Raw genomic sequence first — 22,859 nt, 5'->3', positions numbered from 1 at the left:
TTTCCAGGGCTTATTTATGAAGCTATAACTGGCTGTTCACAAGTGTGTAGGGTCCCTGTGCTTATACTCCAACATATTCTCAACTGGTCATTCTCTAGGGCGGTACACAAATTCAACCACACTTCTGTTCTGACAGCAGCCTGCAAAACTTTTAAGAACTCGTATACCCCAATGGAGCACTGCTGTGGTACGTCAATGACCACAAGTTGAATTCTCTTTATATAAAAGGCATTTTTAGATGTGCCCTCTGTAGCATCCTATATAAAATGGCTAAACAGTACAGATTAGCTTTTGAAGAGTTTTTCCTAAAAGACGTTGTGCAGAGGTCTAAAACATTAATTGTTGAATAAAAATGCCACTTCTCTCCATTTGGAAAGATCTCATACTTTTAAATGGCAGCTGTATGTACTGTACTGACACTTACAAAATTAGACATTTAGATTTAAACAATGGTGTACCTTTAAGAAATTCAAAAGCACCTATGCCTGCTTTTAATAATCCAGACGCAGACAGTGGTCTGAAATGCAAAGTTTACTGTACTAAAGTTAAAGCCAAGACATTTGGAATTCTGTGCAAGTCAATTCTGATTCTAAATCTGGAAACCTTATCCTTCTCGGTGGCCTTCTTGATGTTACCTTGCATTCGATTTCCGTTTGATAAAAACATCATTCTCTCTCTGCAGCTTCTCCTTAAAATTTAAATCTAATTTGGCTTCTGTTACTTTAAGAGCACCACATAGCATGGAAGCAAGAAAAGTGATGGCCCGTCCCAGTGGAGTTGCTACTGGTAATAGTACATATGCTCTGCTGAAAGAGGGTGTACAGCTACATATTGATGATTTTACAGTAGGTGGTTTTTAATTTACTTTCTTTTGGTCTTTTAACCGCCTGTTATTCCCCTGAGTTGCCTCGTTGAAGCAGACTTGCTGCCACTTTCATTGCAAGGCTGAACCCATCTGACTGCTAGAGCCGGGATTCAAAACGTACAGCCCAGTCCTCTGCAGCGGGTCATCACAGAGCGGTCCATCTCGTCATCGTTTTTCCTCTTCTCTGCTCCCCTGTGGAGTTTCCCCATGTTTCATGAGGACTAGACCTATGTAATCAGTCACTTGTGCAGAATTACATTACATAATTTGTAGCATTTTTGCATTGTGCATTTTTTTTACATAATCTTTCCTTATAGATCTCAAATCGTCAGACACCTGAATTAAAGAGTTAAGTGATTTTAATAAAAAAAGAGCGATAAGTTTATCACATTGCAGTTAGGTTATAGCAAGTCACACTTTGTGCTATCCTGCTCTTTATACTGTAGACAATATCCTGGTAAAGAATGATAAAGTGATGTACAGTTTTTTCCCCATCTGCAAAAAGGTTCCTATTTGTTTTTGAAAAATTAGAAGTTAATGTATAAAATGTCACCTGGCATGTAACTGGGTACAGTATATGACTTTGTTCAATCCATTTTTACTGTGCAGAATCCAACCAATTAGCACACATGACCCCCTGTTGCACTGATGGGATCCAGCTGCAGGCCCACAGTGTGACACCCTTGTTCAGCTTCAGCTCCCCTTTCTTGGGCTTCTTCACACCAGACTGGGAATCCCTAGCCGTGAAAAATGTCGGAAACTAAGTTATGGGGGGGAAAAATAGCTGTGTTGAAACGCACAACTGACCAATTTAGGATTTTACCTACTGATGTAAGGTCACAGGGATCAGGTCAAAGAGCTGCCTTGTTGCACTTCAGTTTGAGAAGGAAATCGTCATCGCACATGATTATGTATAAGAATGGTAACTTAGAAAAAGCATTGTTACCTTTTTTACATATGGGGAGCCGGTAAAGTACCAGGACATTAAAGAATTGCTTTCAATAGGCAGTAAGAGTGTGATGGAAAGTGATGTTCAAATTTATGGATATACTTTAGCACAGCTTGGAGCTTAGGACTAACTACAGCATGTAAAGTACAATTGTAAGCATCCTAAAGGATTCAAATTAATACACCTATATGTGAAGTGGTTAATTGAAAAAGAACATTTAGCTAAGAGTTTTGAATGGAATATGGTTTGATGACGGGGGGGGGTAACATTTCTAATCTTCTGAAGTATTTTTAAATAGATTGGAAATGTTTGGCTCCTCAAGCCAGGTGTACAACAAGTGATGGCATTGCCTTTCTCACACAAGAGTGGGTTGGTCAGGTTTAGACTTCACTAGGTATAAGGTGAAAAGTGGTGTGGATTGGAAGGGCCGCTGGAGATGATGCAACACACATTTTTGAAAACAGAGTGGGGACTTTAATTCCTATCAAACGCGATCAAGTTGAAAGATGTGATGGGTTTTGATCACTTTTCAGTAAATCTTGTAGCTTGAAAAGTTTTATAGTGAATCCTGTTGTGCAGACTTCAGTCTGAAAATCTCCATACAGTTATATAAAGTAGAATGCGTAGTGGCTGTTTTGTCCTTAACTTTAAAATTAGTATAATGGGAAGTTACTTTAGACAACCCAGCACTAAAACAAGTGAAAAATAGCAGGAGAAATGTGTATGATTTGAAAGGTATTTAGCCACACAAATTAATGCTGTTGTATCACTTTTTTTTAAATGTTTGAGCTAGTAATGGTTGTAATGAATCATTTATGTGGAAATCGAACACTGCCTAGTAATTGCACTTGGGGTTCTGTTTATGCATGTGAGTTTCCATTTTGAACAAATTGATCTGCCATTGAGCTTATTAACCACTAGAGAAGACCTTGTTAGATCATTCCATAAATAGTCCCTAGATACATATTTATTAAAGTTGTTTACTTCAACATGGAAGACCCAGATGCTTAAGGGTGTGTGTGTATGTGTGAAAATACTCATTAATGCAAAACTTTTTTTTAAAGTACTGATCTCTGTTTTCCAGGAAAGCTGGTAGGGATTAGTGTGCCCTGAGAGAATGTTGCTTGGCTGAATTATGAAACAGGTAATGCTTTTCAGCTAAGATGCGATTTCAATTTGCCATTCCAGTAAGGAGGAAAATATTTTAAAATCTTAAAGCTCTTTAATGTTTTCAAGATTGTAGCCACAAGCCAGGGTGATTCTGTAGACATGGCTGTTTTAAAATATTTTGCAGTCCTGCAACATCAAGAGAAGGCACTGATAAAGATTTTCCTAACTCAAAATGATCAAGCTGGAATTATCCTAAATTAAAGCTTATTATATTATTTTTGAGCTGTAAATATACTGAAAATTTAAGTTTCTACTTTATTTTCCAATCTGTGCTAATATCTTTCTTTTCATTGTTTCACTATTTTTCTTCTGAATTTATAACCCTGATTCTCAGAAAGGTGCTTCTTTATTTTGAGGTTGCACATGCATATTACTAAACTAATCCAGAGAGCATTTAAGTAGATAGATTTGAAACATCAAAAGTTCAAATAGTCCCCTGACGATTTACTTTCATCTTAAAAGGAAATAGATGATAAAAATGTGGCACAGACATGTGCAGCATAAATGATTTAATTAAGAAAATATAGTAAGTACTACACTTTCTATACCTTTTGCTATATAAAAACAGATTGTAATAAGATTCTCAATGAGCAAATTTAATAAAATCAGGAATGTCTCATTGAATAACTGTAATAAAAATCTGTTTGCAGAATGAACATTTTTTGTTCTACCGATGAACAAAAAAGGAATTTAATGAAAATGCATCCACGCAATATATTCTGTAGTTATTAAAATCTATTTCTATTGCTTTTTAATAAAAAGCAACTATTCTCTCAAAGTCAGTTAATTCTAAAGCAAGACAAAGGAGCTGGTAAACAGAATACCCTCAACCTGCATTTAATGAGAACTAACATGCTGGGCAGAGAACAATTTCTCATTGGATGACCTTCAATAAATAAAACCTTGAATAACTCATTAAAGACTCATTGCAGGATTTTTTTTTCCTGGATAGTAGGGGCTAGTGTCCTGAAGAACCTGTTACATTAATACTGGCCCTGACCTAACCAACAGAACTTTAATTTCACTGGCCATACAATCAAATTGACCATTGTAGTCAACTGAATCACTAAGTTACTGCAGGTGGTACCTTAGCTTTAGGTTGTATCTTTTCAATTGTGAGGTGCTACTCTTGTTTTTACAGACTTCTTTAGCCTGTTTGTACTGGCAGGAGCAGTCTAAATCTATTTAACATTTAATTTGAAATGTAATACAAATTATCAATAAATTTTGGAAATGTTGGTTCACAAATCCCAGTCCTCTATTGCTTCAGGAAATATACTCAGAAGGATTTTTGGAATACAGTGCTATACAGGAGATCAATTAATGCCTACCTTTTTTTCTAACTTTACAATTTAATCTTCGGTATTTATTGGTGCTCTTGGATATTTCTTTGCATCTCCCTCAACACTGACCTACCAACGTTACCATCAGTACTTTGCCTTTACTTCCATTTAGTTGGACCAGTTCATTGTCCACCTCATGAGTAGACCAGCTTCAAAATGCTAAATAACCTGGGAAGGGTGTTGCCCGAAAAATGCCTCCTGCAGTGATTTTGCATTATTCATCTTAAAATGCCCAAATAACATTCCATGTGTTCGTATATTTTAAGGTCACTGAAGCTTGTGAATAACACACCTGTCTCTAGGCATATCTTTGAAATAATAACTATAATGTAATTGCCAAAGAGGAGGGATTTTACATCACTTTATAACCCTTAGAGTGACACAAACTTTAGACAGCTACATTTATGCCTCCTGAATGCTATTTTAATGCAGGCTAAAAAGTGTTTTAGCATTATTCTGTGTACGATGGCTAAAAGCTGCAGTGACAGTGCTAATGGTTACATTCTGTCAGGAATCATGAAGTGCCAGATAACCAATTGTGTTCATGTTATCAAATTGTGAAAAGATCTAGTTTTAAGAATGGATGGATTTATCCTTTTATTCAAATGCGAGTGCAATCCTTGAAAAATGAATTAAATTTGCATTTATGTAGTGCCTTTCATCAGGGCCTCCACAGCATTTTATTTTCCCCACACTGCTTTGAAATGGAATCATCGTAAAATGGCAACCACTGAAACGCAGCCAGCTCCAGACTGGAACGGGGTGATCAGTCAGTGTTAGTATGCTGTACAGAGCGTTTTTATTTTTTCCTCCATTATGCAATGATGGGACCATGACAATGGATTCTTTGGCACCAGTAGAATAGATTCCGTCAAGGCAGCTAAAGTTGACCTTGCATTGGTGAAAGATAAATTTTAAACATCACATCTTTTAAAAAGAATACGTACTGCTCTCCTCACATATCATTTTTAGAGAAGACTTTAAAGGAGGGTTTCCGAGTTACTAAATGGATAGATGTGTAGCCCGACACCAGAAGAATCTGTGAAGTTTGCAAGACTGGCAATAGCTTCTCTTCCTAGCACATTGTTGTGTGTTTGACGAGAACACATGCATCCTGTGCTACCCTGTTCGGAAGTTCTTTCAGGTTTTGGCAACCATCCCATTTCCTACCCTTGAAAAATTAGCTTTAGGAACAATCTGTGCACCACAGGTAAAGAACGTTTCTCTGAGGCGCTTTACTAAGGAATTTATATACAGAGTTGTGCCTTTCTTTGGAATGACTGAAAGTGCTCATTCTACTTTTAAATGGAACATGGAATAACATTCAACATGGAATATTTTCAAAACGCAGTGTGCAACACACCCCAAGTAAACAATAGACATTTTGAAGCATTCTGCTTCTTAAGAAAGGAGCTTGGTCTTAATTACTTAGTCTCTGAAACGCAGGTCTGACGCTGCGGAATGGCTGGCAGAGGACTGAAGAATGAAACGCTTGTTCCAGAGGGAGCAGTGGAGGCTCCTCTAGTGCTTTAAGTTTAGCCAGTGTTATTGTAAACTTAATGCGCCAGTCTAATTTGGAAGGGATCAGGAGTAATTATAGCAGGGAAAGTGGCAGCCGATTGCTGGGTCAGGACACTTGTAACATGTGAAAAGAGCAATTATTGTTCCAGACAAAAACGTATGTTTTTCTGGGCACTACCAGGGTCAGATTAAGAATCTCTGCCTGCCGCACAGTTTCACTGGGGCTTATTAGGGCTACTGAACTGGAAGGTTGCTAAAGTACCTTGCTAATTAATAAGTTCTACCTCACATCCCTGGCTCTGTTTTTCCCCATTATTACTTTAACTTCTTATATCATAATTACACAGTATGATTATACTTTTTTTTCCTGTAGGCCTGCCCGTAGATACTACAGTGTCAGTTGAGAAAATAATGAATAATGGGACTGCTTTCATACAAGATAGACAATACCTTTTGTGCAAACTGGATTATAATTGTATATTTTCATCTTGCATTGTGAATAACCTTTGATATGAAGTATATAAAATGTCTTTCTACCTTGTGCACTAGATTGTTGAACACAGTACAACACCTCAGCATGGTTAGGTCTACAACAGACCCCCACTCCATTCTACAGCACTGGGAGGGCAGAGGAAGGCAATCTTCTGTAACCGTACACTAAAGGAGTAACTTCCGGATTGTCTGATTCACAGTTTAATTCGCCTTTTTCATTTTGCAGAAATATTCCCTTTCTCCACTTTCACTCAAGAATGTGCAATACATTTCTTTGTGTTATTTCATAACCATGGTCTAGTACAACAATTACAGTTCACACAAATGCAACGATACAATTAAAAGAGCCTCGTGTTCACAGAGAGAAAGCTCTTAACCGAGTGCTCTATAAACATTCACCAAACAATGAGGCTTTTCAATCTTTTGTCATTACAGAGAAAGACAAGGCACCTGCCAGAAGTATTGCACAAAAGCCACCAAAATGTCATTGTTTTACATAAATTTGAAACTATAACTATTCTGGACAAACAAATAGAATAGGGCACAAATACATACTTTACTTATACAAATTAAAGGATTAGTTCCTGCCTAAACTGTCTAGGCACACAAATCCGCAGGCAGCCATTGTCTGACCAAACTAAATTAAAACCTGGACTACAACCATAGAGGGTCTATGGGGGAGAACCTTTAAATCCAGTTTAACATTACTGCTATTGCCATTATATCATGCAGGTAAGCCAGTGCCAAAAACCATAAGTTGCTAAACTGGAAACGTCCTGTTCTGTAGGTATTTCTACTTGATCTAAATCCTCAATAAGAAGCTCAAACTGAAAACATAACACCTTTCAAAACCAACTTAGCAATTCACAAACCAAAATCTGCCTTAGATAAGGAAAGCATTACTGTAATAAGCGTCACTTTCTAAAACAGTGCTCTAGGAATCAAATACTCTGAGCTTAGCAGTCATCTGAACTTTCTAAGTATGGTAAGGACAGATTTGGACCAAAAGTAAGATGAGCTTTTTAACAGTGATAAATGAAGGTTTATTTAACAAACATTATGTTATTGTAAGAAAATGTATGCTTTGTCTTGAGACTGTTGACTGAGTTATAGTATATTATTTGTTTTTAAAAAAGAGCATTTCCTGTTTTCTGCACTAAAATCTCTTCATCTCCAATTTAAAAAAAGGAAAACGTGTTTTTCTGTAACTCATGAGAGATGTTAGTCTTCCCCAGTCACAATATTACCAAGACAATGATCTCACAAACTCATTATATCATCAGACTTTTGTTTGGGATAGACTTGGATGGGTTTGTGTTATCTGTGTGAATTGAGAAGAAAATCATTAATGTATTATTTATTTATTTGACAGATAACATACAATAACAACATAAGTGCCATTTACATGACATGAGATGCATTGCATTTACAATTTAGCCTCCGGGCTAATTTCAGTTGACAGCCTCTAGAAAAACTGATGACAGTAGGAGTAGGAATAGTAAGAGAATAATATAGTTTTACAGTAAGTTATTAAATGCTGTAAAACATACTTGTATAAAGTATAGTTATACTACATACACTACAAATATTAATGTCATCAAATGGTAATTTGCCTTAAATTTAAAAAAAAAGTGACAACAACTATATTTCACAATGCATTGATACAACTGCTCTTCAGCACATCCTAAATAAACTTTCAATTTTATAATTATGCATTGAAGCCACATTTTAGCTTTGTTACAAAGGATTTTTTTAAGGTAGTTCCAAAATGTTGAGTTCCTTTAAACAAAAGGGCTGAGTGAGCACATGTTCCACCTTCTTCCCACACAGCCTCTCTCAAGCCTTTTATTGCCTTCGGATCTGTTTCAATAATTCTCTTAAAGGTGGAACCCATAATCTAATCCATGCACAACTTTCAATATTACTTTTTCATAAAAAAGTTAACAGATCTAAAAACTGGCAGTGACTGGCACTTACTTATTGTCTCACTGATAGAAACTTGTGGGTTTCTAATCTAAGATGTTTAGATTGTTATCAATACTGATTTTGAACTGCTGGTCCACATTTTAATAGCTTCATAGCTAGATCAGTTCGAATAGGTCTAAATTACGTAGCTCTTAAAATTTCTAATACAGTATGTAAAAAAAAAACCTGACCTTTAAAATTTCAGTCTGAATGTTAAAATAATCCCTTGATTACCTGAAAGAGAGAAACGCTTATTTAAACAAGAAAAAAATAAGACATTTGGACATAATCTTTATCCGCTCTGTTAATGTAGAAGCAGCATTTTGGAAACTTGTGGTTACGGATGTGTCTGACAGTTCCTACTGGATTGTTTCATGGGAGTTGGGATCAATCAAGTTATTTCTGCAGGAGATATTCCTGGTAGATAACAGGTAGAAGTGTGATCTGAACATTGTTTTGAACAAATAAAATGCTTTTATTATTGAATTTATTCTACGGATGCTTTTATCTAAACTGACTTTTACTTATTTTACTATGTTTTTGTAATCCAACTCTTTGGGCATCAGCTGATGCAGCGAGTTTGCTGGTGTTCTCTGGGGGGGCAGCAGCTGTATCCCGGCCTGGGATTTGAACCCGGGACCCTGCAGAGGGGAATCCAGAGCCCTTAGCGCTACTCCACACAGCCACCACTTTCACTCTTCCCACATTTCAACCCTTCCCACGTTTGTCCATATTTCTTTAAAGCAGTTATCCCTGCTGTATGGCTAGAATTTACATGAACAGAACAGTTAGGTGGTTAAAAGGTGTTTACTTGATTGATCCCCATAAGTCCCTTTTGTGCATGAAAATGAATACTACTATACTGTAATTAGTATAGCATAGGTGAGAGACTGCAATTACTCAACAAATCTCTGTGAAATTCCCTTATCTGAAACTGGACAAAGCACAGAATTTGTTACAACAATTTTGTAGGAACAGTCGATCTCCTAACCCTACATGAACTTACTTTTGTGCTTGCATATGTCTTTCCCAATATAAGATATTACTTGAACTAGCATCTGGTGGACTTTCTTATGCTTGTTGCAGACCTGGCTTTTTCACATGTGTTAAATTTTGTTTTCTAGATGTGTTGTAATGTATATTTGAAAACTCTGGCAGCAGCCTTACAGCAATTATCAGAATCGCATAATACCTGATCAAATGGAGTTTTGCTTTGTATCGAATGACAGTGAGTGGTGAAAGTAATTTGAGGCAGTGTTCATGGCAGGTTAATGACTTCTTTGTGTAAGGTTTGCCATATGGAGTACTTGCTTTCCTAAAGAAACTAAATTGCAAATGTGTAGAGAATTCAATTGACCAGAACTCTATGAACTAATAGACATGCTTTACAGTCTCTAATACGTCCCCATGTATTTTCAAAGAAAGGCCCTCGATTCTCAATTAAAAGATCGTTTCTAACATGCTTCAGAAACCTTCACAAAAACAATGACTTCCTTTTTATTCCCAGTTCTTGTTACAGCAATATAATCAATAGGTGTTGTGCATTCATCGTGTTTTGCTTAAATGGTAATAACTAAAGCGACAATCTCTAGCAAACCATTTCTTGAGCAATCCTAAATTACCATTCACACAGTGTGTAAATGCATACTGTTGATCGGGGTATAATTAACCACAGTAAGCCTTACAGCATAGGTGCCATATTTTTGTTTCACAATGCACATTCTAAAGATTAGTGTACTACAACATATGCAAGGGGAGGACAGCAAGCATTCCCTTCCCTGCGATTCTTTATCTGAGGAAATGTTGGTCTCCCGTGCTGATTTAATAATTGCATTGTAATGCTTTAAAGCATTTCCTCGAGTGCAATGAACTGTTTTTTAAAAACCTTAAATACATCAAAAGGGTTACCACGTTGATTTGATTTTTCGATAGCTGTAAAAATGGAACTCGAAATGGGCTTACACAGAAATAGGATGCTATCTCTATAATGGAAAGTACATGGTCTGACAGTTTCAAATGCAAAGTTAACTGTACATATTCTAAAGAGATAAGGTCTTTAAAAAAAATGACAGGCCCCTGTGCTAAGTATTAATGGCAAACGAATTTCTCCAGGAAGATGTTTGGCAAGGTAAAAGCTTGTGCTTTTTAAGAAAAATGCATCCTCTGTAAAATATGAATCATTGGCGACAGAGGTATGCTTTTTTGTGACACCTAATGACACTGGAAGGTCAGTGGCACTTGTATCTGTTAAATGGATTGGATTAAGTGGAAGCAGCCTCTTCATCTGCCACTTCCTTTTATAATGTAACTTTTTGTACTTCAAGGCAATAAAGCAAAAAAGAGGGAGTAGGCAGTGTGTATTAGGACTTTATATACGTTGCAGTTTTGAAAATTACTGTCCCCAAGGCTGAATTTTCCTCAAGCCAGGGTCATTTAAACATTCTTCGGTTTATTTGGCTTGTGTAAAGCTTTGCCCCTGTCCTTATTTTTAAGCAATTTCCTGTGTAGCTAAGGTGACAGATAAGCATCTAGCACCTATTAAGCTCTTTGTATGATGCTGTTAAGAAAATATTGAGGTGCTATTAATGAACATTGTCACAGCTGTGTTTATTCTGGCCTTGACTGTGCACTATCTTTTCACAACTAGCCCCAAACCTCAGAAGAGACTTTGCAAGATGGTTTAAAACATGCAACAGGACTTTGGGATTAGAACTTAGAATCGTCTGGAAGGTGTTTTTCAATGTAACCAAGTTGGGGAATCCTGGACGCCAAGGAAATTGATTACACTGAACTTTCCACTGTGTTAATGAAAGGGTTAAGACTGTTCTTTTGCAAGCACTGTGTAAAACACACATGTTTTGTTGAAGGGTGGGGGGTTAAGCCAATTACGAGTGCTTCACAAGAGGAGGGGGGAGCGACCTTTGTGTATAATTAGTTCTCTTATTTAAAGCAAAGATTTTGAATAGAATAACTAATTAGCTGTCATAAATGGCAAATTAAAGATTTTGGTGAGATCCCTAAGGGAATTAAAGCAAACTCTATTCCCTTCCCCTACACACACGCACTCTTGCGCTCTCTCTCCTCATTAAGCATGTTTTTAGTTTTGTACAATCCTGACAGGCAAGCACTGTTGGCGTACCTGCAGAGAGAACCTCTAACAAGCCATGAAATGCAGGTAGAATAGACTGCCTTTAGCTAGTGTGGCTTCAATTTGAAGCTTTTTAGCTTCATTTACACTGAACATTGGTATTTATAGCAAGTTTTCTGATCCTAATACGCTTGCTTCAAGGAGCCTTTTTTGGAGACAGAAGAGGTAGGGGAGCCTTAGGGCAAGTAGAACACTAATTGATGGCTCACATCAGCAGTGCTGGACCAATTAGCCTCCCTTTTTCAGTTATGATAAAGAAATCTGATGCCTGAATGCCATCAGAGCTCTTTTTCATTTTAAACTTAAGCTATAAATTTAACTAACAAGCTCTTCCCTTGTTTTTTTCCCTTCTTTAAAGGGAAAATACTAATTATACTGCACACATTCATAGCACTACTGATGTGTAGATGGTCAAAAGCTAGAAATCTGGATCCAATAAGGTCTTTCTTTAACAGGGGAAAAAGGAATTTATGCTTTGATACTTATGAAGAGCTAAGTATTGAGCAAAAACTGCTTGGAGGTTTTTGGAGGAAAAATTGCATCTCAAATCCTATACTGCCTGCCTGCATACTAGGAGATGTGTGTTTACCATGAAGCATGATTACTTTCAAACCAGCAGTACATTGCAAATGAGAAAATCCCCTAACCCAAACCAAGCCTTTAATTTTCATTTTTTAACCTTACATGAAACTAGTACTTTGGTTGCGTGTTCATGTCATTGTGCTACAGTCTTGCAATCTGTCATATTAAAATGGCAATCGGATTAAATATAGACTCACCAGACATAAATTACAGATTTTATGATTTTTCCATGGGTGTTTTATGTTGCTTTACAAAAACGTTTCAGACTGTACTTATGGATCATGAGGTTCTTTCCTACTGTATATTTGTTGCACTATTACTGCCTTGTAACGATCTCCTGAGATCTCAGAAGCAATGTGGAACCTGCCGACAGCTCAGGTGGGAGATCTCCAGGGAAATCCTGGTCGCTGCTATAAGTGGTACTGATGTACCAGTAGGTGGTACTCTTCTTTCTGGAGCGAAGTTGCCAAAAAAATGCCCATGTATGGTATCTGGTTACACTGTGTTGTAGTTGGTACTACTGTCCTTTGTTTGACATATTAAACCAAGATCATGACTACTTGCTCATTAAATATCCCATGACACCTCATAAAACTAGGACTAACTCGGTATCCTGGCCAAAATGTCTCTTTGGAGTTGCACAATCTGCCCTTCCTAAAATTCCCCCTCACTTCAAGTGTTCAAGCAGCTTCTCGCTTCTCTACCTTATCGACTGTGTAGCGAGACTGCTGGCATATGACAGTTGCTGTATTGAGTGGTGGACTCCTGCACATGAAACGTTTTGAGATCCTTTGGGAGAAAATGCGCTAACCCAAAGCAAAGGAATCTTATTATGGTTTTAGAAAAGTTAAGTGAGCCTTTGTAGGCTTATGGTTGTGCTGCACCATATACTGTATACGAATGTTTTTTTTATTCTAGCTTTGAAGAGCGTAAAGACATTGCAGGATTGGGCTTCCAAAGATGCTTCATCTCCGAAGCCTCAGACAACAGTTTTTTAGAGCCTGTGTTTCCAAACCAGGGAACAGAACACCAGCAATAGTTTGTTCTATTAGATGGATCAATACCTCAGTGTGTGAGAAAGTGTCTTAAGAGCTGTTGTCCTGTGCTCTCATCTGTAGCAGACCTGTTATTGCTGCAGGAGAGTGGTGTGCGTAAGTGTTAGCAACAGTGGCCTGAGGGTGGCTTTTAGTCGAAACACAAATGTCAACCACAGATAGACTATTAGTGTTTAGTGCAGTTATTAAATGCACTTTATTTGTCCTTTAGGAGGCTAAAAGGCACACTTAAAGTGGGGCCTGCGTGACAGCAGGGCAATTTGCAGGTTTTGTTACTCTACTTGACTGTTGCAGTCACACAAGTAGAGTTAAGTGTAAAGAGAGGAAGCCCCATAATGCACAAAAGGCCACACGTGTTCCGAGCCACTTAGAGAGAACATCTCTGACCGGTGTCCGAGGACCGGGCCTCCGCCGTCCTCATCGCTGTTCTTAAAACTTCTAGACAACGAAAGAAGGGGATTCTAATATGTTAATTTAGTTGAACGACTCTTCGTTATTGCGGTGATCAACGCTCTGTGGCAGATGTTTCATATTGAATTGTGCGGATGTTTATAGTGGCGTGCATAGAAAAACTGCAGGCTTTTCTGAAAAATATTTTTTAAATGAGAATTGTGGGTAACTGGAGCCTCATCCCGTGATAAACCCAATGCCACCAGTGTTGATCTATTTCCAGAGAGAAAATGTACTGTAATACAGTACACAGTACATCAAATACAGATAGCATATAGTTCTGCTTGATTTTAGATACCCCTTTACCCGCTTATTTTAATGGATCTCTTAATGGCCTCCCCTTGTATGTCTCCTCTTAAATTTCAATATTAGTGGCTAGAAAACAGGTTTCACAATCTCACTTCAAAAGAAAAAGCCCAAAATGGATGCAATTAATTTTTTTCAGTTGACTACATATGTTAAATCAATGGCTTTTGCCATCCACTCTACATTTAGCAGATTTCTTACTTCTCAGTAATTCTTTTGGATTTTTAAAAACCATTAACATACAACACCAGCTGACCAAAAATAAGAAAGAAATAGCATTTGTCCAGCTACCAGATTGAAGTAAATGCATAAAAGAATAAATATACTGTACTCTCTGCAAGCAACACTGTGAGTTCCAACAGCACAAACCTTATCAAAAAAGAGTACATGAAAACTGGCTTGTTTATTTGGGCAGTAAATCATGTAAGACCGTTTTGTGCCTTATCGTTACAGGTGTACCCATGCTCTCTGTACAGCCCAAAGGGAAACAGAAAGGGTGTGCAGGCTGCAACAGGAAGATTAAAGACCGGTACTTGCTCAAGGCTCTGGACAAATACTGGCACGAGGACTGTCTAAAATGTGCCTGCTGTGACTGCCGTTTGGGTGAGGTGGGCTCCACCCTGTACACAAAAGCAAACCTTATCCTCTGCCGCAGGGATTACTTGAGGTAAGAACTGTAGGAGGACACTGACTGATACGTCTCCATAACATTAAACTGGGGTGGGGGCTCTCTGCAAATGAAACTCTTCAGCAGTGAAGCAAGTCAACCCCACAGAATTTCACTCTGAACCCGACACTGCGGGATGACCTACAGTACTGTACCCGTAGACAACTGGTCAATGTGCAGTACTGTTCATTGGTAGTGCTAGATGTGTTAATGTGCAGGACGAAAATGTCTCTGCTGAAATTTAGGCACACAGTTGACAGCCGGTTTTCTTGAGTGCAAAACATTTGGACTTTTAAAAATCAACCAGTTAAAATACAAAACAAACTGTTTTCTTTCTACGTTCACATACTGTATATATCACATTTTAGGGAGAAGACGGGGGGGCACATTACAATTTATTTGTAAAATAATATATTTAAAATTAAATAAATAGGGTCAGCCTGATTAACTTGCTGAGAACAGACTGGCAGTATTCGATTTCCAGACAGCAGAAACTCAGAAGTCCTATTTTGTTTACCGAACTGTTCCAAGATTTTATTTTTTAGCTGTTTTCTTCCAATCATCTTTTTTTTTTCCTCAAGTTGTAACTGACATCCCAATCATGTGCTTGCTTTTCAATGCATTGGGTGTTAATATGCAATATATATATATTTTTTACAATACTTTCTCTATTGGTTAGCAGAAGGGTTTACAAGCAGGTACACCTCTAGTTTATAGGCCATAGTGAACTTAGTGAGGGGAAACTGCCAGAAGTGAAAGCGTGTAGCATAGTCTTATGTTCACTGTTTGCACTCAAGGCAGCTTGGTGTCAACCTCAAAGACTCCAGCTTTTTTCTGCCATCTGCTCGCTAAATTAAACATGATTATTTCCCAGGCGTTAAGTCTTGCTCCCTTGGGCTTCCTACTGAGATCCTACTATTTATCTTCTAGACTGGTCCCCTGGGCCCCATGGACCGACGCCACTGTCTTCAACCTCCCCGCTTGTCCATTTAGTTTTACAGCTGTGGATACGAGAATGACCACTCGGCAGCACAGATACTACTTAGTAACTATCTGGGATGGCGAGGTGTTAGGAAGAGGCATTAACATCCATCACATTTCTCTGAAAAGTTAATGCTGTTAAGATGCAGTCTAAAGAGGTTCACCAAGACTCGGACTGCCCTTGAAAGGTGCAGATGGCAAGGATGAGATAATAAAAAATATATGTAATGACTGGAGGAGACAGTTACTGCATTTGGCACAATTAAATATGATGCTCTAAAAGCGTGTTAATTTTTTAAAAAGTGAGCCCACGTTTTTACTCCCAGCCTTTTTAAAAAGGCTATGATCACATCTTAGATATGCCTCACATAATTAAAACGTGAAGCTGTTGGGAGGGTTGAACACGCATGCCCTGAGGCTAGCCTTGTGTCGGGCTCTAAAAAGAAGAGTGAAGGTGTCAGCTTTGGGTTATGGTAAAAAAAACAAAACTGAAACTGCAGGAAGTGGAGATGAACAGTAAGAATACTGGTTCTGAAATGGATAGCTCTCAAGTTTTTTATGGTGAGGCTGGAAAACTAGTCCTTGCCATTAAGCAGTTAAATTTCTGACATACACAGCTAAATATACTTCTAACTCCAACATTACACTAGAATGGCAAAGATAATTCAGTCATGTTTTTTAATATTTAAATTTGGAATCACCAACTTTTTTTTTAAATCACATATTCAGAATCGCCAATAGTTCTTCAAACTGGATTTAATATAAGTGTACTGTCACACCCTTCTGACATCACAAAGTCTGAACAGCACAACGAGCATCTACTGGAGGAATGATGTAGCTCTCAAGGAACATCACCCAGGGATTTGCAAAGTCCAGCTAATTACATATTTCAAATGTAGACTGGCAATTCATTGACTTAAAGGCTTAAGATATGTTCCAAAAAAAGCGCCACTACGTGTTAGACCTCTCCTGACACTTAACTACAGTACAGTGGGCTTGTTAATGAGCATTTACCTTGCCCATACTTCCAAGTACATGGTATAATCTATTTTCCATGCAAGACATTTCACGTATGTAATACCTGGCCTGTGTTTAGTTAGCCAACTGGACAAAAATATCCACTCTCTGTGATTGACAGTGAAGCAAGTGATCGGCTACAGTGTTTGTTTGAAAGCAATTAAATTAAATATACTTCTAAACAGGTGGATATACCCCAGGCGATTTCCTTAGTACAATATAGCATCATAATTTACACTGTGTTTTTGGGCATTTTGTGAAAAATGGTAGTTTGTCTTACATTTCAAATTGTTGCAGAATGAGCTTATTATTCAAGTAACGTGTGTTAGAAGTAAAGGAAAAGTTATTCTTACAGTTTACTTAATTCTGGGGTTGGAAAAGCAATGATTTCTTACTCTGTGTTTTTACCTGAGTTTTCAAACTCAAGTTGTATGCCCCTCAGTATTTACCATTTATTCAAAGTCAGAGAATGTGTGATTTTACTGTGCAGATAGGGAGTTGCCAAGCCTCTTAGGCATGCAAGCATTTTACAAGAAATGTTCCAACATGTATGAGTTTGTTGTGAAATCAACTATACATTTTACACTCCTCATGGCTTCTTTTGTGATTCTGGGGAAATGCATCTGCTCACTTCAGGAACAAGTTGAAGCCTTGTGTAGTATTACACTTCTTTATATTTTGGCAGTTCATTAAATTCAGGCGAGTGGATCAAAAGCATTTTTTTCCTCTTTTTGGAAAACTGCCATGTGCACATTAATTATGAGAGGCTGTACAGAGCACCTCCTTGTGTGTTTGTCCTTCAGAAACATGGGTACATAATGAACATTTGCTGCAGACTGGAAATGTTGCCTAAACATCACGTTGAAGTTTCTGAATCCACTTGACATTCAATTCACTTAATAAAAAGCTGAGGTTATTAGTATTTTTGCCACTCTGTTTCATTACTGAGGAGAACAATAGATTAATTAGCTGTTTCATATTTCTGGGCTGCGAATTCTCTGACCTAGTGATACAAGGTTGAGTAACCTGTCATGCTTTTGATTGCCAGGACTGAGGGCCTGAAATGGTTTTATCTTGTAGCTATTAAATATATTAAAAGAAATAGATTAGTCATCCACTTATCAAAGCTAAGAATTTTTAATTAAAATTATTTTTTTTACTCCACTGCAGATACCCTGATTTCTGAGTCAAATCAGAACTGTTCTATTGGCAATAAAGCAGGCTTTTTGCTTGTGATCTTTGTGGTATTGTCAGATGTCAACAAGAGCATTTTATTGTTGCCTCATAGAATGTAGAAACAAAATAAGGGCCAGATGGGTTTACTGCATTTAAATTTAGTATGATTTCAAGTCAGCAAGAACTCTAGAAAATCTTTTATAGCTCTCTCAAAAAGCATTGGTTTTAGAATGTCCTGGGACCGTTATATCTTCAAAAACAGACATCTTAATGCTTAAAAGAGGTCAAAACTTTGCTTTCCATTAATCACAGTCTTGTACATTTAATTTGACAGACCTGCGTACATAGAAAAGGAAATAATCCTCAAAGGTATGGAAATGCAGGTCTTCAACACGAAACACTGGAGCAAGTTCACAAAGAAACGTGAACAAAGACAAGCAGGTGATGGAAGCATTAGAGGACTTTCTGAAGTTGCCTGGGCTGTTTGTTCAAACAGTTTAGTGAACATCTGTCTCAGCTAATCCACATTTTTCTTTTTATAGATTTAGACAGAAGAAGTGGGGGGGGTATAAAATGCAGATAGCTTTGGGTTTGGACCCCTACTTTGTTTAAATTAAACTCAACTCAAAAGGCCTACTGCATGTCTAAATGTTTTTCTCTGACCATCTCTGACCAAATGGGAATGATTTGCCATTTTTGGAGCTATCTTACTGCTCCAAAAAAACAACCACATCTTTAACCAACATGAAAAATCTGACTATGCACTGTGGTTCTGTTTCTTAATAAAAAGTATGGTATTGCAGTGAAGAATTACAAAATACAACTGTTTGCTTGGAGTGGATATTCCCATGATGTTTTTAAGGATTGTCACTCTCGTCCTTTTTTTTAAATTGGAAGACATTTCAGGGAATTTCCTTTTTTCTTATGATCAGTTCAAAAACTGAGGAAATAAATTACTGGGAAAACACTCACTAAAATATTATTTATATACTAAAAGTCACTGCTTCTTCTAACTCATTTGTTTTACATTAGTAGGAAAGATAACTCACCTACAGTAACAGCTCTTAAATGATGAGCTACAAAGCTGCAGAATTTAAGGTTTCATTAGAAATACTAGTCTCAATTGTAACCTAAAGGTAATGCAAGTGAATTGACTGCTTTGAGATTGATGAGAATCCCTTCACATAACTAAGAAGGGCTCCTTAAAGGATCTTTGCTACTTATTACTTCTGAACTCTTTCATAAGCTACAAACATAAGAGCAATTTTTACAAGTGCATATTTTAAAAATTGGACAAACAGTATAAGAATGTCTAAAAATAACATGCACTTTAAAATAAATGTAAATGTGCCTTTCTTTGTGAAACACCTTTATAATAAGTTACAAAGTGTTTTTTAACACTTGAATTTTAAGGACATGAGTTATAAATAAGAGGATGCCATTCATCCAATTCGGGGAAAATGGCAGGGTATTAACTTTGACAGTGAGGATGGGCATCTTGTTCCATACTTCCACATCTTTGTGTAAAGTGCCTCTCTTACATTCTATTTGTTTTTTAGTTCAGATTTTATTGTTGATCTTGCACTTGGGGCTCTTCACTTCAAATTAAAAGTTTTGATTCCTCTCTAGGGCTAAGGCTTTAATATTCAATTTATGGTAAATGTTAAGCAATGTTTAGACAGAGAGAAGCTTTTTTTAATAGCTTTAAAACATTTTGATCATGAATGGGGAAAACAATATCACAACATTTACAAACGTTTTTGGTTGTGCTTAGTCTTACCATTGATTACTTCAAATTACAGCTTAGTACTACATTCACATGTTCCTTTGTCTGCCAAAACCCCTGCAAGCTTTGAATTTCATAAAAAAACATAGATGTTGTGTCTAGCAAAAGACAACTGTTTGCTTTCACACAAGCTCATATAACACAGACGACTATGAAGTATGAGTGGGTAGCTTTAGTTTTATCTTTTATGGTTGTTGAATCCATGCAAGTTCATATTCTAAAATGATCTGAACATTGAAAGCAGGAGAATACTTCTCAAAAGGTTGACTTAAAAATAATAGAGCATCAACACAAAGAAATTAAAAATACTGAATACATATATACATATATAAATAAATAAATTTAAAGACCTCAGATCATTTTTTGGCTTATGCAAAAAAGTCCTTCATCTGTAACTAAAAATTATCCCATTTACTATGCTATGGCTATTTATATAAAAAAAGTAAATGACTGCAACCTGTAAAACAGGCATGTCAATGTTTTTGACAGGTATTTTTAACTACAGTAAAATACAGGAAGAGGTGAAGGACATGAGCTGTAATAATCATAGATAACCACAGCAAGGATACGGTACATGCATTTCAGATTCTTTGAAAAAAAAATCCTCCATGGAAGAATTTAACTGAAAAGCTCCACAAGAAAGTTATTATTCTAAACATAATACAAGCAGATACTAAAAATCTAACTTAAATTTCTTAAACTATAAGGGTCCTAGAGATCAGTACCTTCAACCAAAACATTTACCCCAAAGAATGAAGCATATAATTTGAACGGCCAATTATAAACAGGAATTTTAATGACAAGCCGTTCTGAGTTTCATATTTATACAATCCCCAATGTTGATCCTTTTGATTCACTGTTCAACATCAAGGGAAGTTGTTTTGTAATGATCCTGATGTGAGTAAATATGACTATTTAAGTACAGTAGATGGGAAAACGAAGTTAGATTGAAATGCAGTTAATATTTGCCAAGATATTAATATCTGCTGCTGTTGTTTGGTGATGCTTTTTTGAAGACTTGAGTCAGTGCTGAAAGTGCTGCTGAGACCTGCAAAAACTGAAGATGACAGACCATTTAAAAACATACACATTCTGCAGCTGAGTGAAAGCCATCAGGTTACATGTGTCAGTCCTATACGATGTGTACTGTAACAAAGATTCTGTTGGAAGACGGTTGAATTGATCAAATGTATCTGCTTGTGAATTAAGAATAGTCAACTGTGATTCTTAGGCTGTGACCATAACTTACTGTATGCACTGTGGATGATCTGTTTTGTGAGGAAGGACTTGTGTGCATACATGTTTCAATTTATCAACATGTTACAGGTCAATTATAAATTGTTTTGTACTTTTCAGTAGATTTTCAACCTGGTAAAAGTCCATTTGTGTTCTCTAGCCCTTCATACTGCACAATCACATCTAACTGTGTTACTGTTATAGAACTACTAATTTGTTTACGACAACCTCTAAAACAAACACTAACGTCATACTGTTAGATGGGTGACACTGCAATAATGTGGGTGTAAGTGAAACTTTATCCTAATTGCAGAGTTTCCAGAAATTTGGTTTTGTCTCCTAACTTTATATAACTTTCATTTTAACAATATTCAACCATACAGTATATGGTTTAAGAAACTGAAAGTACATAAGATGCATTTAAAGGAGGAGAACTGTTCTTGCATTGTACTGTAGATTAAAACTTTGCTTACATTTTTCACCTTTGTTGAAATGACAATCAGCTATCACTTTTGCCTCTTTTTTTAATCTGGATGATTTCTTTATAATTCTTAGAACAACGTGCATGCTAGATCTGTGATAAAAGTTCTTCAAATTAAACATAAGGTCAGTCCCTTGGTAAATTCTGAGGAAAATGGTTAAATTTCCCCTGCTTGGAAGTAAAGGAAGGTATTTACAGCCTTGTGAAACCAATGTTTGTAACCTTGATGGATTGGCTTCTACCTTAAATGCTTAAACAGAAACTGAATTAACAGTGTCCATTCTGCATGCATGCTGGAGCTGCCAAACATTTTGTTACCTTTCCAAAGTTATCAGCCTTCAGTGTTTTTACCGTCTTGGAAAAGAGTATTCTTAGTACATGAATCTTTTGAACTTTTGACTACCTTCTAGAATGTAGCCCCCTGTGTAAAATCCAGCTGGATTGTGCACAAGCTAAGTCTCATTAGTTATATTGGTTTAAAGAAAAAAAAACTTTAAACAATTCAATTGGTTGCCTCAGACCCACTTTCTTTTCTTTTGCAATGTGGAAGGAACAACTCTTTGAAGAAGGGGATTAGAGCCATGTGATAACTTTAATTAGATCATTAGCAAAGAATTAACATCTAGGTTTGTACCCTCATTAACAAAAAAAAACATCATGTGTGTACCAAGACAGATTTGTGTACTGCATTATTTTTTTTTAATTACGGGAACTCTCAGAATGTTATTAACACTCAGCTTGGTACCTGACTATTTTGGATCTTTGCTTTTCAGGCTCTTTGGTACTACAGGGAACTGCGCAGCCTGTAGTAAATTGATCCCAGCCTTTGAAATGGTGATGAGAGCCAGAGATAATGTTTACCATTTGGACTGTTTTGCCTGTCAGCTTTGTAACCAGAGGTAAGGTGAAACACATCGTAGCTGTGGAAGATGACCTTTTGAAATCTATAATGCTATCCCGAAATGGCAACCAACTCAAACATTAGCCTAGTTATATTAAAAGAGAAAAAGGTTTTTAAATGTTTTTCAGTTATTGTCCAGTAGTCAACTCTGACATTTCAGCCAGTGTCATCTTTTATTGGGTGTTCTAATTTCATTATTATATTGTGTTTAAAACGGTACACTTTGTAGCTTTAAGCCATTATTTACTTTGGTCTAGTTCTGGGATTAAAAGCTTGGAAAACCTTTAAAAAAATAATTTTTGTTCTGACTGTATAAAATAATTAAAATAGCTGGGAAGCGATTGATAATGATTGGGATCAAACTTTGAAAGTTTAAAAAACAGACTGCAAATAGTGGCAAAAAATGAGTGAAGAAAGTTGGTGAATGCAGATGGTAATGGAATTATACAAGCTGAAATAACCTGAAGTTCTTAGCCAATGGAGAAAGCTCATGAAACCTTCACCACTAGGACTCGGCATTCACAATATTATGCAGCTTCTCCTGAAATCTACAGGATTTTGGATTTTTTTTTCCAGTATTTTTTACTGTGATGCCAATGTGAGCCACAGCAGCACTAAAGCTGCCCCTAAAATACATTATTCTAAGGATCCAGTTTACAGTAATGCTGAACAAAATATTTGTATAACGCACCAAGAGGTAAATGCGTAACAAAGGTACACTGGGTTATACGAGGCACATACAGTATGTGTGGGCTCATGCTAGCACTT

At 36.9% G+C, this 22,859-nt stretch overlaps 1 protein-coding gene across 1 annotated transcript in view; it reads left to right on the top strand.

Annotated features, from left to right (window-relative positions):
• The window catches only part of lmo1 (LIM domain only 1), a 29,151-nt gene that overhangs the window by 4,535 nt on the left and 1,757 nt on the right, over positions 1–22,859 (top strand). The window contains exons 2-3 of the mRNA XM_088934839.1: positions 14,300–14,513; positions 21,964–22,089. Of these exons, the coding sequence (XP_088790965.1) occupies positions 14,300–14,513; positions 21,964–22,089 (340 nt within the window). The remainder of the gene's footprint in view (positions 1–14,299; positions 14,514–21,963; positions 22,090–22,859) is intronic.

Source organism: Atractosteus spatula, chromosome 16 (assembly GCF_055471065.1).
Source record: "Atractosteus spatula isolate fAtrSpa1 chromosome 16, fAtrSpa1.hap1, whole genome shotgun sequence".
Taxonomy (NCBI): domain Eukaryota; kingdom Metazoa; phylum Chordata; class Actinopteri; order Semionotiformes; family Lepisosteidae; genus Atractosteus; species Atractosteus spatula.
Note: the sequence above shows the minus strand (reverse complement) of the source record. Positions and strands in the feature narration are given on the sequence as shown.